At 36.7% G+C, this 16,721-nt stretch overlaps 1 protein-coding gene and 1 long non-coding RNA gene across 2 annotated transcripts; both read right to left on the bottom strand.

Moving 5' to 3' along the window:
- Positions 1 to 939: 939 nt before the first annotated feature.
- On the bottom strand, positions 940 to 2,764 carry LOC145801692 (uncharacterized). The gene is made up of 4 exons (XR_014343339.1): positions 2,445 to 2,764; positions 1,450 to 1,536; positions 1,290 to 1,362; positions 940 to 1,039 (listed from the first exon to the last, which is right to left on the bottom strand). It is a non-coding gene; the product is annotated as an uncharacterized LOC145801692 (long non-coding RNA).
- Positions 2,765 to 5,573: 2,809 nt separating this feature from the next.
- On the bottom strand, positions 5,574 to 9,184 carry LOC145801691 (uncharacterized). Its single transcript, XM_082893425.1, has one exon. The coding sequence runs from the start codon at positions 7,160 to 7,162 to the stop codon at positions 5,786 to 5,788; it is 1,377 nt and encodes a 458-aa protein (XP_082749551.1). The 5' UTR covers positions 7,163 to 9,184; the 3' UTR covers positions 5,574 to 5,785.
- Positions 9,185 to 16,721: the final 7,537 nt, after the last annotated feature.

Raw genomic sequence — 16,721 nt, 5'->3', positions numbered from 1 at the left:
AATCTAGTTTCTGTTACAGATTCATTGTTTGTGCGTGTGGTTCCTCAGGTCCTAAAGGTTTTGGAATTTATTCCAGAACAGCCTTCTGTCCAAAATCTTACTGATCATTTTGCATGGCAAATGAACAGATCCTACTGCTTTACACGGATAGTTTTGGTTTTTTTCAACAATCACAGATTAAAATTCTGAAATCTTCAAAATGCATCCCCATACAATAGTTCTAAGAAAAATGTCTTGTCATTTTAATTGTGTCAGCTGGAGAACACATCCTGAATTTCCTGTACCGATTTCCAACCTACAATACATGCAACTAAAACATGAAGATACCTTGATAATTTCTGACAAGCTGGCCGGCATCCATATGATTCCAATTTTAAATGTTGAAGGAATTATTTCTTTTAAGACCTTCAAATATCCAAAGCAGGAGGCAGTTTCCAGTAATTCCATGAATTATAATTCTCCTGGAACCAAGGGGGAAAATGGGTGGGAATTGAGTTAGTCAACAGAAGAAAGGAGATAAACTGAGAGTACCAAAACACAATTTCTATTCAAATGAATGGTGAAGAATAACAAAAATGGAAAAATCATACACAAGACACGACACACTAGTGTCCTTGGGGTTAACCTCATTGAAGTGTATCCATTATTGCACTAAAAAAGATCCCTTCAGTGATTGCAGTTTCAAAACTAATCCTCCATTTGTTTCGGCAGAAAACATTTTCCTATGTTAGACATGCTGAGATCTCATGCAAATCATAATGGAGTCTTTTCAGAATTACCTTGGGATTAATGATGAAGATTTTTCCCTTTGGGATTCCAACCTTAAGGTAGCTAAACTCATCAGTGTCTCTATTTCCAAAACCAGCATAGAACGGGTTGCAATCCGCAGGAAATAATGCCTTAATATCCTGGAAAATTGTAAACAAACGTAATTAGGAACCTCTCTCTTCCAGACATATTAAGATACCTGTGTAGTAGAGATGACAAGAACCAACCTCTAAGCAAGCAATTTTGAATTCATGAGGAGCTCTTCTGATGACTGCAAAATTTTGATAGGATAATCTCTCAGTGCACTAAATATATGCAAGATGTACATATTAATGGAAGCTATTTGCAGAGATTGCAAATCATTCCTATTCTTGTTTTCAGATAATGGATCAAGCAATATAATTTGCAAAAAACCCAAAATGTGTGGATTGTTACACTTGCATGAAAATAAAGTTGCGGAATTTACAAAAATCAGGCAATTCATGAATGAGTTTCAATAAACAGAGCACTACACCAAGTACCTTCTCGAAACAAGGAAGGAAACAGTCCGTCAGGGGAAATAACAACAGGCCCTTCTGGTAAAGCCTTTCCATCCTGCAAAAAAGAGAAATGGAATCTGTGAGGAGACAGACAGCAGATAGCACCAATCACTTTCGTGACATTGACTCTCCATCTCATCACCTGCTTAAGGTTGAATAGGAATTCTCTAGTGTGATAGGCCTGTGAGATAGCACGTGCGCTTAGAAAAAGTAAATGATACCCATTTTCCTGCAATACGAAAGAACAGAACTGGTTAATGAAAATTTTTAACAATCTTGTCAGTAGAGATGTTTTTCAGAATTGTGATTCCAATTACACAATCAATCAGTAAATAATAGAACAAAAGCACACACGCAAAAACAAGACACAAGATACACGTGGTTTGGCAGAGTGTGCCTACATCTACTGCAGAAATGGAGAACAAATCCACTATACTCAATAAGGATTATAAGAAGACTTTCAACCTCTCAATGTAGCACAGTTTTCATAACACTCTCTATGAAACCTTACCCAAAAAAGGCCCCTTACAGTACTCTAGAGTGAATGGTAAATACAAGACACCTCACAACAAGGGAAGTAGTAAAAGTAATGAGATAAATAAAATGTACAGAAAATTGTCCATTCTCAAACTCCAGAGACAAAAGTAAGAAATGAGAAATAAAGCAATGCAAAGCCAATAGCGTAAATCACAATGACAAAACGGAGTAAATACATGATTGCATAGATTTTTGGACCAAAAAAAAAAAGGTGGCTGCAAATGAAAATATTTATTTGAATTATGGAGTCATGAATTGCAATATGCATCATTACCGTAAACTGAAAAGAATAGATTAAAAATTACAAATAAAAAAACACATAAGAGGGATACATTCGAAGAGACTGCTAACATATCAAATTGCAAACAAAGGGACTGAAATGTAATCAAAACAACATTTAAACAATTGAGATATTTAAGCACAACAAAAAGTAAAGTTGCGATAGAAATGATGATATGACACACAATCTGACCTCACCTCCAACCCTAGGAGGAGATTCAAGACTGTAAACCCTAGGAGAAGAATCAGCGGAATGAAGATTTTGACAGAAAGAGAGAGAACTTCGACATCGAAATCGAGATTGTAGACAGTAGTGCTCACCTTAGTAGACGATGCAGATGGTGGTGGTGGTGGTGGTGGTGGAGCTTCGAAATCGAGAGAGAGAGAGAGAGAGAGAGAGAGAGAGAACTTCGAAATCGAAATCACTGAGCTGAAGAAGGTTGAATCGTATCTTCCAAATCGATATTGAAATCGATTCTGCTCTACGAAATCGAAATCACTCTGAGATTGGATCACCGAACTTCGATATCGAAATCACTTTAAGGGTTTAGAGAGAGCGAGCGAGCGAGATTCATACACTGGTGTTTCTCAGATTTGAGTGAGTGAAAGTGAGAAGAAGGGTTTCTCAGATTAGAATGAGGGTTCGAAGAGGGAGAGAGAACGCGTGAGAGTGGGATACATTCGAAGGCGTTTCCAAACGGGTTAAACGGTACCGTTTTATTTAATTAAAATGTGGGATACATTCGAAGGCGTTTTTAAACAGGGTAAACGGTACCTTTTTATTAATTTAAATTGCGACGTTTATAAAACGTCGTTAATATTAGAAAATATGGCGTTTAAAAAAACGCCGTTAAAAAAAACGCCATTATATCACATATTTCCTGTAGTGTGGACACATAATTAGCACTTGATTTTGATTTTGAAAACCCATCTCTATCGCCATCTCCATCTCCATCTCCATCTCTATCTTGGCTGCTACCACCATTCTCATTTCTTGCATTAAAAACATGAATATTAACAATAAGGATTTAGCATTCCATATGTAAAGACTTTTTTTTTAAAAAAAAAAGATTGGTAATATGCATAGACTTGGATAGGCTATATATATATATATGCACGCATTGGATCTTTAATTATTATTTTTTTTTTATTTTTTATTTTTAAATATCGTTAGAGTTTATAACTAATCTCACCTTTTTTACTTTCTCCAATAAGCTACTTATTGCAATAACTATTTTAACAAGATTCTCCCAAGCTAGCTACACTTGGAGAGACTTTTAAATTAATTTTTGGGATAAATATGTAAAGCCCATTGGTGCTTCCGTTGCTGCTGGATTTTTCTCCCCTATTACTACCAGCACCCCCACTCCGGCGCCCAACGCCACCGCTGGCCTTGAGGTCTCCGCAGCAGTTGCCGGGGTGGCTGCCGCTGTCGCCGGTGCTTTCTTCTGAACTGTGTGTGCGTGCTCCGTGTTTCGAGAACTAGGCAGAATGACTCAATTTTAGAATGTCACTTTTTGAATTTTTTTAAAAAATTAATAATAAAAATTCGTTTGATGAAAAATAAATAAAAATTATTATTATTTTCATATGATTTTTTTAGGTGAAAATATTTTTTTTATATTTTTTTCGTCAAATTAGTTTTTATTTAAAAAAAATCAGAAAATAAAATTTTGCACAATGAAACTAATGAATTTTGTTTTTGCTCATTTATTTCTAATGGCTAAATGAAAATCTCTATTTGATTTGGTTTTCGAAATCTGTTTTGTAATTAGTTTGGTGTAAAATGAAAAAATAAATAAAATAAAAATACTTATAATTTTTATATAATTTTTCCTTTTTTTGGGAGAAAACATCATTGTAGTTTTGATTTTTGTCAAATTAGTTTTTAATTTAAAAATTTTTATATTTGAAAAAATGGGTTTTATTAGTGAAAGAAAACAAAGTGGGTTTTTGTTTTTGGTCATTTATTTCTTTTTGGTGTCAAGTGAAATGTTCAAAAATGGTATTGAGCTAAAGTCATTGTTGTTGTAAGATATTGTAAATTATTTCTCTTTTTCATGAAGCAATTCATGAAATACGAGATTTATATAAAACATAGTTCCCTTTTCATGCGGAACATTTGAGCATCCAAATTTAGCAACATTGTGAACTTAAATTTTTTAAGAAAAAATCAATATTCAAACCTACATATGGATTTAAAACAGTGCTCCTTAATTTTCACGTTTAAATTTGTAATAAGGATTCACAAGTTTGTAAATATCTGTGATTTATTTTTGTGTTACAACATTGCAATTTATATATTATGGTTCCACACCATGTGAAGTTCAAGCGTATGGACTGGACAGTCCAATAAATTGGAGAAAGCATTTCTTTTTATTTATTTATTTTTTAAATCATTAGGATTCGTGAATCAACTCAGTGATAGAATACATTATTCTTAAAATCGCGTTAAGGTTTTGTAATACGAAGGTTTCCAAACCGAGAAAATGAGGACTAGCTATTACATATAATACAACATTAATGCTAGGATTTATTTGGAGTGAACTCACAATCAGATAATTACACCAATATGTGATTCTGGATCAGTTTCTGGTTTTTATTCTTGGTATTATAGATTCTTTCTTTCGTAATATTTACATATCAACAATATTAAATATTTAAAAAAATTAATTGTGCAGTCGAGATTTATTTGAACTTTGAAGTATGATCCCACAATATAAGAATAGAATCTACTCCATTACTGTCCACAACTTTCTGGGCTAATAGCATTTCTGTTTACAGGGAACCCAAACAAACAATGGTGATCTTATCCCCCCAGAATGCAATACATATATTTTAAAATCTATGTATAGAATAAATTTAAATCACATATTAAAAATTTTGAGTATAATTTCTGAGGATAATGGTACAATACATACCCTTAAAAAAATGTGTATCCTATGCAAGTTATAAAATCACTTTTTGTCATAACTTAATAGATCATAATCAAATACTTTTGGGGCATAATAAAAAATCTCACCACCGAGGGGCCAGCTGGGTTGGTAAGGAGGTTTGCTCCCTTCCATACGGACCTGGTTTCGAATCCCCTAGCTGCTCAAGTGGGAGTCCGCTGGTTAAGGTGGCGCGGCTAGCTCCCCCAGTTTGGCTTGTAGAGTCGGCTCCACAGGGGCCGGCTTTGGGGGTGTTCTGGGCATCAAAAAAAAAAAATAAAAAATAAAAAAAAAATAAAAAAATAAAAAATAAAAAATAAAAAATCTCTATAGTCATAATTAAAATTACAACTAGATCATAATTAAATGTTAATCAATATCACAATGTGTCGTAATCAAACATCACTACATATCCAAAGACTTCTTTGGTTATAACCAAAGTAACAACAATATGTCATAAGTTATAACCAACACTACAAGAGGTTGTAAATTTATTTTTTTTTGAATGATCAAGAGGTTGTAATTAAACGCCATAAATGTCATAACTGGACATATCATAGAATTTCCCAATACACATTTATTTACATACACGTACATATGAAATGAAAAGATAAAACAGATAAAATCTGGGTTGAGTTGAGTAGACCTCAACATCACAAACTTCCAGCAATAGAGCAACCCAGAAGCTCAACCAAGCTGTTTATTTTTTCCTTTTTTTTCAACATATCATCACAACTTTTCTTGTTCAGTCTCACAGTTGCAGTTGAAGCAATTGCTGCCAGTGTAAATGCCATCATCCATGGTTTCAGTAATTTGTTGTATACTAGTAAGAGTGGTGGTGTCAAGCTGCTCGTAAGAGAAGGGAATGTCGCACGAAGCCATTGTCGCTATCAGATTAACCCCCCTCACCATTGTCATTGGTGGCACACTAGCCTTGTACACTTTCTCCTCATGAGTTGTCAATGACTCACCCCACTGGTAATCTCCACTAAATTCACCCGAAAGCTCACTTTTTCCCTCTGCACTAATGAGTGGAACAGTGGTTTGGATGGTGGTTTTGACACCCAACAACTTCAATGAAACGCTGGAATTCCAAGTTCTACTCTCTGAATACGAGAGCTTGACGTCTATAGTTTTGGGTTCTTGGGTCCTGTTAATAGCATCTTCAGTGGCCAAGGTGAGGATGCTTTTGTTGTAAATCCTGGCATCTCCAAGGCGAAAATTGACATTATATATCTTCCTTGAGATAACAGCTTCCTCCGCCTTCAGGTGTACCTCACTGGAAATTCTGGACGCAGCAGCACTGAGACAGTTTATCTTGCCATCGGCGGTACGTATCTTGCAGAACTTCTTGTTACCCAAGTTACGGAGAGCAACGACATTGTTGTCAACTTTGATCGGCCAAAACATGTCATACTCGGGAGATTTGTTTTCTTGTTTTTGTTTTTGCTTTTGCTTTTGCTTTCTTCCTTCTTTTGATTGACAACAAAAAAATCTAGTTAAAAAGTTACATGATGACGATGTATAGGAGTTGTTGCTGGTGGAATCATCTGAATCAGCCAAGATCCAATTGTTGTTGCACCGCCAGAATTTGCGCAAGTGATCAGACTTTATGCGAATGCTTCCATTGGGAGTTGTGATGACCTCGTTCCCAACTGTGTGATCTCCAATGTCACTGGAGGAGAAATGCAGATATGGGTGTCCCTTAATCCAGCAGGCGCTAAGGTAGTTGCCATTATTACCTTTGAACGCCACGTGCTTAGGTACTATCAACAGTGATTCCCAATCAATGACGGTGTAGACATCGCATCGATCCTGGTCAAGCGTTGAATTTCCTGTGAATAAGCAGGAATCACGTGGAGGGGCAGTCCTCCATAAGCATGCATAGCAACCACTCTGAACATGGCAAAATCGGATTGTTTGAGCTACGACGTCCTCGTAGAGGGGCTCAAACAATGTGCATGACCATTTATATTGGTTTTCCTCGGGTTCGTCAGCACCGGCAACAATCCAACCATGCTTCGGCGACCACCTCACCAAGTATTTGTTGTTGTAACAACATCTTAGGTGCCGAAATCCTACCCTCCCACCACTAGTCTTTGCCATCACCACTTCGTATTTTGTGTACGGGCTCACATTCTCCTCTCCAGAGAATTGGAGAAACCCATGCTGCTGCCCATCTTCATGTATGTAGCGTAAGTATTTGTCATTGTATTTCTATTTGGGCACCACAAAACTAGGCAATGTTATTGTCTCTCTTGTAAATGCTTCGTATTTGGGCTGCATAATGACAGCGATTCCCAATCAATGATTGTGTAGACATCGCATTGTTCTTTGTCAGGCTCTGTAGTCTGTTGTTCCTACAATAAGCATGAATTGTGTGGGGGTCCTACCCTCCACAAGCATGCGTAATGGCGGAGTTGGACGTAAGGAAATCGAATTGTTTGAGCAATAGATCTAATTGTTGTTTGAGCAGCACCTCATCTACATGGAGGAGCTCGAATAATGTACATGACAATTTGGATTGGTCTTCCTCCGGTTCGGCAACCTCGGCAACAATCCACTAGTGGTTTGGCGACCATCTTACAAAGTATTTGTTGTTGTAACAGCATCTTAAATGCAGAAGTCCCTTCCCACTAGTCTTTGCCATCTCGTATTCGAATACGGACTGGAAACCAGCTCTCCAGAGAATTGGAGAAACCCATGCACCTCCCCATCTTCATGTATGTAGCGCAAGTACTTGTCATTGTAGTTTGATTTGAGCACCGCAAACCTGGGCAATGCCAGTTTCTCTCCTGCAAATGCTACTTCTTTCGGTGGCAATATTGGCAGCGATTCCCAATCAATGATTGTGTAGACATCGCACTGATCTTTGTCAAGATTTGGTGATCCTGCATATAAGTAGGAATCATGTGGGGGTGCTGCCCTCCATAAGCAGCCGAGTTGGGCATGACAGAAACGAATTGTTTGACCATCACGTCCAATTGTTGTTTGAGCAGCACTGTCATCTACATAGAGGGGCTCAAATAAGGTACAGGACCATTTGGATTGGTCTTCCTCTGGTTGGTCAGCCTAGGCAACAATCCACCAGTCATTCTCCGACCCCCTTACAAAGTATTTGTCGCTGTAACAACATCTTATATGCACACATCCCTTCCCACTACTAGTCTTAGCTCTCTTCAATTCATACTTTGCGTACCGACTAGAAACCTCCTCTTCGGAGAATCGGAGAAACCCATGCACCGGCCCATCTTCATGTATGTAGCGCAAGTACTTGTCATTGTAGTTTGATTTAAGCACCACAACCCTTGGCAATGCTATTTTCTCTTTTGTAAACGTTGCAGGTATGGGTGTTGACAGTAATTCCCAATCGATGAATGAGTAGATATCGCACCAATCTTGGTCAAAATCTGGCGATCCTGCAAATAAACATGAATCGTGCGGGGGTTTTGCCCTCCTTAAGCATGCATAATGGCCAAGCTGGACATGGCAAAATCGAATTGTTTGACCAACATTTTCAATTGTTGGATGAATAGCACCATCCACATAGAGGGTCTCAAACAGCGTACAGGACCATTTGGATTGATCTTCCTCTGGTTCGTCAGCCCCAACAACAATACACCAGTGGTTTGGCGTCCACCTTACGAAGTATTTGTTGTTGAAACAACATCTTATATGCACAAGTCCCTTCGCATTACTAGTCTTTGCCATCTCCACTCTGAACTTTGCATAGGGACTGGAAACCTCCTTTTCGGAGAATTGGAGAAACCCATGTACTGGCCCATCTTCATGTATGTAGCGCAAGTACTTGTCGTTATAGATTGACTTGAGACAACAATCCTTGGCAATGTCATTTTTTCTCTCTTTTTAAATGGTAGTTCTCTTCTCCATTGATCTAGAACTTCTTTCTTTTTTGGTCTGTTAAGAAGCTGTATTTCTTAAATCGTTGCAGCTTGAAGAATTTTTTTAGCTTTTCTGCAACATCCACAAAACATTTTAACAAAAGAAAACTCTAAAATGTTTATTGACATCAATTGGTGCAGTAAAAACCCTTCATTTTTAGGGTAAAATATGAAAACCACCATTAAACTATTACCATTTATTCACAGCTATAAAAATGTTTATTGTGTCCCTAAACATTCTTAATTTGAGTCTATGAAGCCCATTGTACATAAATAGTTGAAATTGTTAACAACATGAAGGGCAATAGACATTTCATCTCTATCTTTCCTCCTAATACCAATCTAGCGTCATGTGGTCCATATGTATGCCACAAGGCACCAAAGAAACCAACCTTAGATTCAAAACTACGTTGTTTTGACTACGTTGTTTTGACTGAGAAATAAAATAAAATAAAATAATTGCTGCATTAATCCAAAACTTCGTAGTTTTGACACCAACTTAATTGTTTTATAAAACCACCCAAACCCAGCATCTTCTTCCCTTAGGGTTTCAACCCTTCCCCACCAGTGACGCTATTACTGGGTTCTTCAAAACTAGCCACCTGCTTATCCCCACCATCACCCTCTCCTTTCTCACATTATGAATTTCCCTATCAATTCCATTACCTTATCCTTTTCCCTCTCAACCCCACCCCTCCTGAATACTTTCCCCCTATTGTGCCTAACGGCAACCCCTCGACCCCTCCCCCTAGTCACTGCCATCAACCCCCTCCCCCAACCTCCTTCCTCCTTCCTACTTCTTCACCACCGGTCATCTCCATCAACCTCACCTCCTAGTCCCTCACCAACACCATCCCCTTCAATCTCAACCAGCTCTCTCACCCCAAAACCCTCACCCTCAACAGAGCCGCCAATCCCCCTCCAACCTCACCTCCCTCAAGCAAAACTACCTAGATACAAAATTCCCTTTGCTCCCTTGTGATTTCTTCTCTGGTCTCCCCAATTTGTAGTTAGCGAGCCCCAACGACAATACCAATCTCTCTTTGTGGTCCATCTCCACTAATCTCACCCTTAGTTGAATAGCTTGGGAACCTTTTATGCCAGTAATGCCAACATCTTGATCCAGACATCTTCAATTCGTTCCCTAATTTGTAGAACCTTCGCCTCTCTTACAACCACCTCACCAATATAAGAAGCACGAACACAGATACGGATGCGGACTTGGACACGAATACGGATGCAGACACGAGACATGACAATTTCAAAAAAAATGGGGACACGAATACGGCGGGGACACGACAATAAAATATGTTTTCATATATTTTTATTTGCTATTTACATTAATATTACATCCACAAATAATCAAGATTAACAAAAATTAACTCTAATTCTATATTTTTTTATATAAAAAAAAACTTTTTAATTAACATTTACAATTTTTATATTTTTTTATGAATGATCTATTAAGTAATTAAATTTAAGAAAAAATAATAAACATTTAACATTCATCAAAAGAACTAAATAAAGTGGGGGGAAAAGACAACTTGGCATGTCTTTAGTGTCTCTCCGAAGTGTCCCGACGTGTTCTCTGAAAATAAATTAATTAAATAAGGGGACACGCCACGTGGTGTGTCCCATACATATCCCCGTTGTGTCCACGTGTTCCCAAAATATCCGTGTGTCTGACACAGATACGACACTTGTTTTGAAGTGTCGGTGCTTCATAGTTGCCAATCCTCTACCAGTGACGTTCGACAATCCCAATTCTCTCTCTCTCTCTCTCTCTCTCTCTCTCTCTTTGCGTGCATGTGTGTGTGAATTGGTTGAAGGTTGCTATGATAGTGGTAGGGGATTTTAGTTGTGTGGGATGGGGTTGTGGTGGTGGTGGTGGTGGCGGCGGCGGCGGCGGAGGCGGAGGCGGAGGCAGAGTTGATGGGGGTGGAGGGAATGACAGAGGAGAATGGAAGGTGGTGGGTTTGGCTATTTGGCTTGGGTTGGGGTTTTTGTATAGGTTAGGGCATCGATTTGGTTTGGGTATACTCAAAAAGCTACAATGTTTTAACTCAAAACTATATAATTTCGGATCAATGGATGTTTTATGGAGTATTTTTTTTAAGAGAAAAACTATATTTTGGGCTTGAGATGGGTTTCTTTGGTGCCCATGTGGCATACATGTGCAACCATATGACACTGCATTGGCTTTAGAAAGAAAGATAGTTGTGAAATGTCTATTTTTTCTACCATGCTGTTAGCAATTTGAGTGGCTTTTTGGTCAAATGGATGTATTAGACTCAACTTAAAATGTCTGGTCTGGGTGCACAATAGACACTTTCAATAGTTGAGGGACAAATTAAACAAAATGGTAATAGTGTTGGGGTAGTAAATAAAAGAATGAAAAGGAAACCCTAAGGCCATGTATGTTTCAACGGACTAGATTAGATGAGATTAAGGCCATGTTTGTTTGAACGGATTAGAATAGATGAGATTAGCATTCTTGAAACTGTTAGTCCTGGGATTATCAATCCCTATGGATTGTGTATCCTATCCATGTTTGGAATGACAAAATCCTATCAATTTTTTAATTTAGCTAATTTTCGAATCTCTCCTTAATCCTCAATTTTATATCTCACCCCCTTTTAGTATTCAGTAATCCACCATATGAGGAATACCATCTCCATAGACTAAAAGTCCAAACGTTAATTTTCTTAGAAAAACATCGGATTATGTATTTTGTTGGATTATTAATCCAATCCCAAGGCTGTGTTTGTCCAAACAAATATGGCCATATTACTGGGACTATTAGTCTTGTGATTATCAATCCTTATAGATTATCCTATACTATATTTGGATTGACTTAAAATTGTGAGGAAAAATTTCCAAAATCTTATCAATTTTGCAATGTAACTAATTCGTTTGAATCTCTCTTTAGTCTTCCATTTTGTATCACAACCCACGGTATTAGGATTCAATAATTCCCCATATGGGCATGTCTGGATAGCTATTATTCCGGACATTAATTTTGTTCGCTAAACATCAAATTATACATTTGGGTTGATTACACTTTTCACCTCTGTAGTTTGACCCAAATTTTATTTTAGTCTTTATAGTTTCAATTTGAACAATTTGGTGTTGGACAATCTTCACTGTATTTAAATAGATTAAATTCTGTTGTGTACTAAACAACAACAAGAATATAAAGAAATAAAGGAAATGAGAGAATTTGTTTGATTACAAAAATCAAACTAGAAATAAATAAATAAAAACATATTTTATTTTGTTACAAAAATAAAATTAAAAATTGTATTTAAATAAACAAATGAAATAGAAAATAAATTAAATAACTTACTTGATTAATTGTTCAAATAATAATTCTGATCAAGTCAAGTGTTTGACATTGTGTCCTTAAGACAGATTCGTCCTCTCCACGGTGCTTTCAGAATGTGGACGTCTATCTCCCAGGATGAAATGATCAACTACAAATAATACCAGCACTACAAATTGTTTGCCTAACGAACACACCAAGTGTTTATACTCTTTCTCACAAAAATAAAATGCAGCAAAATGAAGAATAAATTTGCAGAGCTCTTAAGGACGAAAATTATATATATTAACATCAATTGAGGGCTGTCCTATTTATAGATGTAATGGTGGCTGCAGGTTTTGAATTGAATAGGTGCAAACCTGTTTAAACAGGTATGAAACCTGTTTGGTTTGAATTAAACAGATTCAAATTTGTTGGTTCAAAATTCAAACAGATAAAAACGGGAAAGGCCTTGTTTGGGTGTACAGAAAAATCGGACCAGTTTATTTCCGGTTTAATTTGAATTATGGATTTTATTTTACAAAAAATAAAATTTAATTCAAATATTTTTGGCCCAAAAAGATTAATATTGGGCCGAACTAGCCCAACCCAACCACACACCACGCACCCGCGCCCAAGCCCAGGCCTAGCCCAGCCCGCCTGACCAGACGGACGGCTGCGCGCACGTGCGTGTGGTGATTTTTTGGTCCAATGGGTCTTGCCCATTTTGCCCATAACCTCCCTCTCTAAAACACTTGGGTACCCCTTGGGGCACACCCCAAGTTCCAATTCCATGCCTTATAAACCCATTCAAAACTTCCCACCAAATCAATGTGGGACAAACCTTATTCAATACCTTTAAGGATTTTCCACCAAAACTCTATTTCCATGGAGCACACTTTGGTTTCAATTTCCTATTCACTCGGTAATGGTTTTGAGCAACCAAATGTACCACATGAATCACAACGCAGCATAGAATGCGTTACCACTTTGACCCGCGAAAATCGACGCACGGGGCCCACCTAAAAAATAGACCAAACTTAGGAAAAAAATTCTGATTTTACCCAGAATTTTTGAACCATTTCCAACAATCCCCCACATGAATGGAATTTGATGATAACGAAAATGCAACAGTATGCAGGTTTTATCGAAAGAGTATAAGTCGAAAATATCTTGCATCAGGATAGGTAGCTTTCGGCCTTAAACCTTTCCTAGTGATAACCTATCGGACTTACTAGCTAACCAATGGACGCAATGCCTTGAATTGTTCAGCCGTTTGTGTAAGCCAAGATAATAGATTTCACACAAAATATCTTCTAACACATCATGGTTCTCACTGTTGTGCTCATTTTGGCCTTGAACGCTCCTGGTTTTCATGAATGTTTCTAGAGAATTTACCATTTTCATTCTCATAGAACCGGCCCCAGTTCGACACTCATATAGGTGATTCTTATTGTGAGTATCTCCTTATGCTCGTCTTAATTTTATGCCTTAATCAAGATATAAGTAATCATTAAAAGCAAAGTTTATCCTTATACCCCTGCAGACAACACACGTTGCAGATATCACTCTCACCATAGGAATGGGTAAGGATTTTAATCCTTTGGTGATTTCTGGCTAGCCACACATAACTTAGTTGTTCCTTTGAACTTAGTTCTTGGAATCTCCAGTCATATAAGTAGGGTTACCATTATGACGACTCTTATGTAATAGGCTTTAATCCCATCTCCTTCGATGAACTATACACTAGTTCTTTTGTCAAACCTTTTGTTAATGGATCCACAATATTCTCTTTAGATTTTAAATAATCTATTGAGATTATTCCATTTGACAACAATTTCCTTACGGTATTATGTCGACGGCGAATATGTCGTGACTTACCGTTATACATATGATTCTGTGCCCTGCCTATTGCAGATTGATTATCACAATGAATGCAAATGGCTGGCACAAGTTTTGGCCACATTGGAATGTCTTCCAAGAAATGACGAAGCCATTCTGCTTCTTCTCCTACTTTGTCTAAAGGAATAAACTCGGATTCCATTGTGGATCGTGCGATGCATGTTTGTTTCGTGGACTTCCAAGAAACAGCAGCGCCTCCTAGAGTAAAGACATATCCACTTGTGGATTTTGAATCTTTAGTATCTGATATCCAATTTGCATCACAATAACCTTCAAGTACTGCTGGATATCGAGTAAATTTCAAACCACGATCACGGGTGAATCTTAGATATCTAAGAACCCAAATGATCGCCTTCCAATGGTCTTCTCCGGGGTTACTAGTGTACCTACTCAATTTACTAATAGCATAAGCTATATCAGGACGAGTACAATTCATTAGGTACATTAAGCTTCCAATGATTTGAGAGTATTTTAACTGAGACACCACATCACCTTTATTTTTTGATAAATAAAGATTGATGTCTACAGGTGTTTTAGCTAAATTCATATCATCCTTGATAAATTTACCAAGAATTTCTCAATATAATGTGATTGAGATAATGCATATCCGTCAGATGTTATAGTAATTTTCATTCCCAATATAACATCTGCGGCCCCCATATCTTTCATATCAAATCTTTTGTTAAGCATTTGCTTAGTTGATTTGAGCATGTTTTAATTACTTCCAATGATAAGCATGTCATCCACATAAAGACAAACTATGACATATCCTTGGTCAGTGTTTTTAACATAGACGCATTTGTCACATTCGTTTATCTTAAACCCATTAGTAAGCATTGCATGATCAAATTTTTCATGCCATTGCTTAGGTGCTTGTTTTAATCCATAAAGAGACTTTACAAACCCTTCGGGTTGCTCCATATAGATCTCTTCATTTAGATCACCGTTTAAGAAAGCTGTCTTAACATCCATTTGATGTATTTCTAAATTAAACAACGCTGCTATAGAAATAAGCATGCGAATGGATGTTATTCTTGTCACAGGAGAATATGTGTCAAAATAGTCCAGACCTTCCTTTTGTCTGTAACCTTTTACTACAAGTCTTGCTTTATACTTTTCTATTGAACCATCTACTTTCATTTTTCTCTTGGATATCCACTTATATCTAAGAGGTTTAGAACCTGGTGGAAGATCCACCAATTCCTAAGTATGATTTTGCATAATGAATTCAATTTCATTATTAACAGCCTCTTTCCACAAAGGTGCTTCAGGACCTGTTATTGCTGCCTTAAAGCTTTGAGATTCATTTTCTAACAGGTATGTTAGGAAATCTGGACCAAAGGATTTTGATGTTCTCGCTCTCTTACTTCTTTTTGGTTCATCATCGGTTAAATCCTGTTGGTCGAGACCATTACTAGTCTCTTGTGTTTGATTGTCATTAGTCTCTTGACTTTGTGTACAATCATAAGTTCTTTTCTGTGAACTTAATTCTTGTCCTTTCTTGTAAGGAAAGACATGTTCAAAAAACACAGCATTCCTTAACTCTATAATAGTGTTCACATTTATATCAGGTATTTCTAATTTATAAGTCAGAAATCGATATGCATTACTATTCTGAGCATAACCAATAAACATACAATCTACTGTTTTTGGTCCAATCTTAGTCTTTTTAAGAACAAGAACTTCAACTTTTGCCAAACACCCCCACAATTTTAAGTATTTGTAGGGAGGCGGTCGACCTTTCCACAATCCATAAGGAGTACTGTTGGTTTTCTTGTGGGGTATTCTGTTAAGAACATAATTAGCAGACAATATTGCTTCCCCCCACAAGTTCTGTGGTAAGCCTGAACTTAGTAACATGGCATTCATCATATCTTTTAGGGTTCTATTCTTCATTTCAACAATTCCTATTTTGTTGAGGAGAATAGGTGTTGTAGTTTGGTGAATAATGCCATGTTGTGCACAAAATTCATTTAATGTGCATCATATTCACCACCCCTATCACTTCTAATATAAATCAATAAATTTCAAAACAAATTCAAGAAAAAAACCAAAATAATTATGATTACTCAAGTCAGAATTAATGTTTTGACAAAATCATATCCTCATAAGGATTTTGCCTAAGAATCGAACAAATCAAAAATCTCATTTGATTGTATAAATTCTTGCAACTCATTTACGAATAAGTAACACTGTCACAAAAATATTTGTGATAAAAGAAAACTAAATTATCTCTTCTAATGCAAGAGATACACTCCTATATTAAAATAATGGTATATGGTTTAACAAATTCTACTACACAAGTAAAATAATGATTGACAACATCTTATGTCACAAATTCAACAAAAAATAATCCACATAAAAGATTTCTCAAAATTACTTCCAATTAAATGGAACGATATGTTGACTTAGAAATACCCATAAAAAATTGATTAGAAATACTCAAATTAATCTGCATATGTACAAAGTCAACATATTAATTTATCATTCCAAATCACATGAAATTATTTTTTAAGAAATAACTTGAGTTGATATCAATACATGTATATCAAACCCATCA

The sequence above is a fragment of the Camellia sinensis genome, chromosome 10, assembly GCF_055761805.1.
Source record: "Camellia sinensis isolate YWXY chromosome 10, ASM5576180v1, whole genome shotgun sequence".
Lineage (NCBI taxonomy): Eukaryota > Viridiplantae > Streptophyta > Magnoliopsida > Ericales > Theaceae > Camellia > Camellia sinensis.
The sequence above is the reverse complement of the archived record's forward strand: the minus strand, read 5'-3'. Positions and strand labels throughout refer to the sequence as shown.

Bases quoted from the DNA above. Each gene is read 5' to 3' on its own strand.
- LOC145801691 (XM_082893425.1), bottom strand. From the start codon at position 7,162: ATGGCAAAGACTAGTGGTGGGAGGGTAGGATTTCGGCACCTAAGATGT.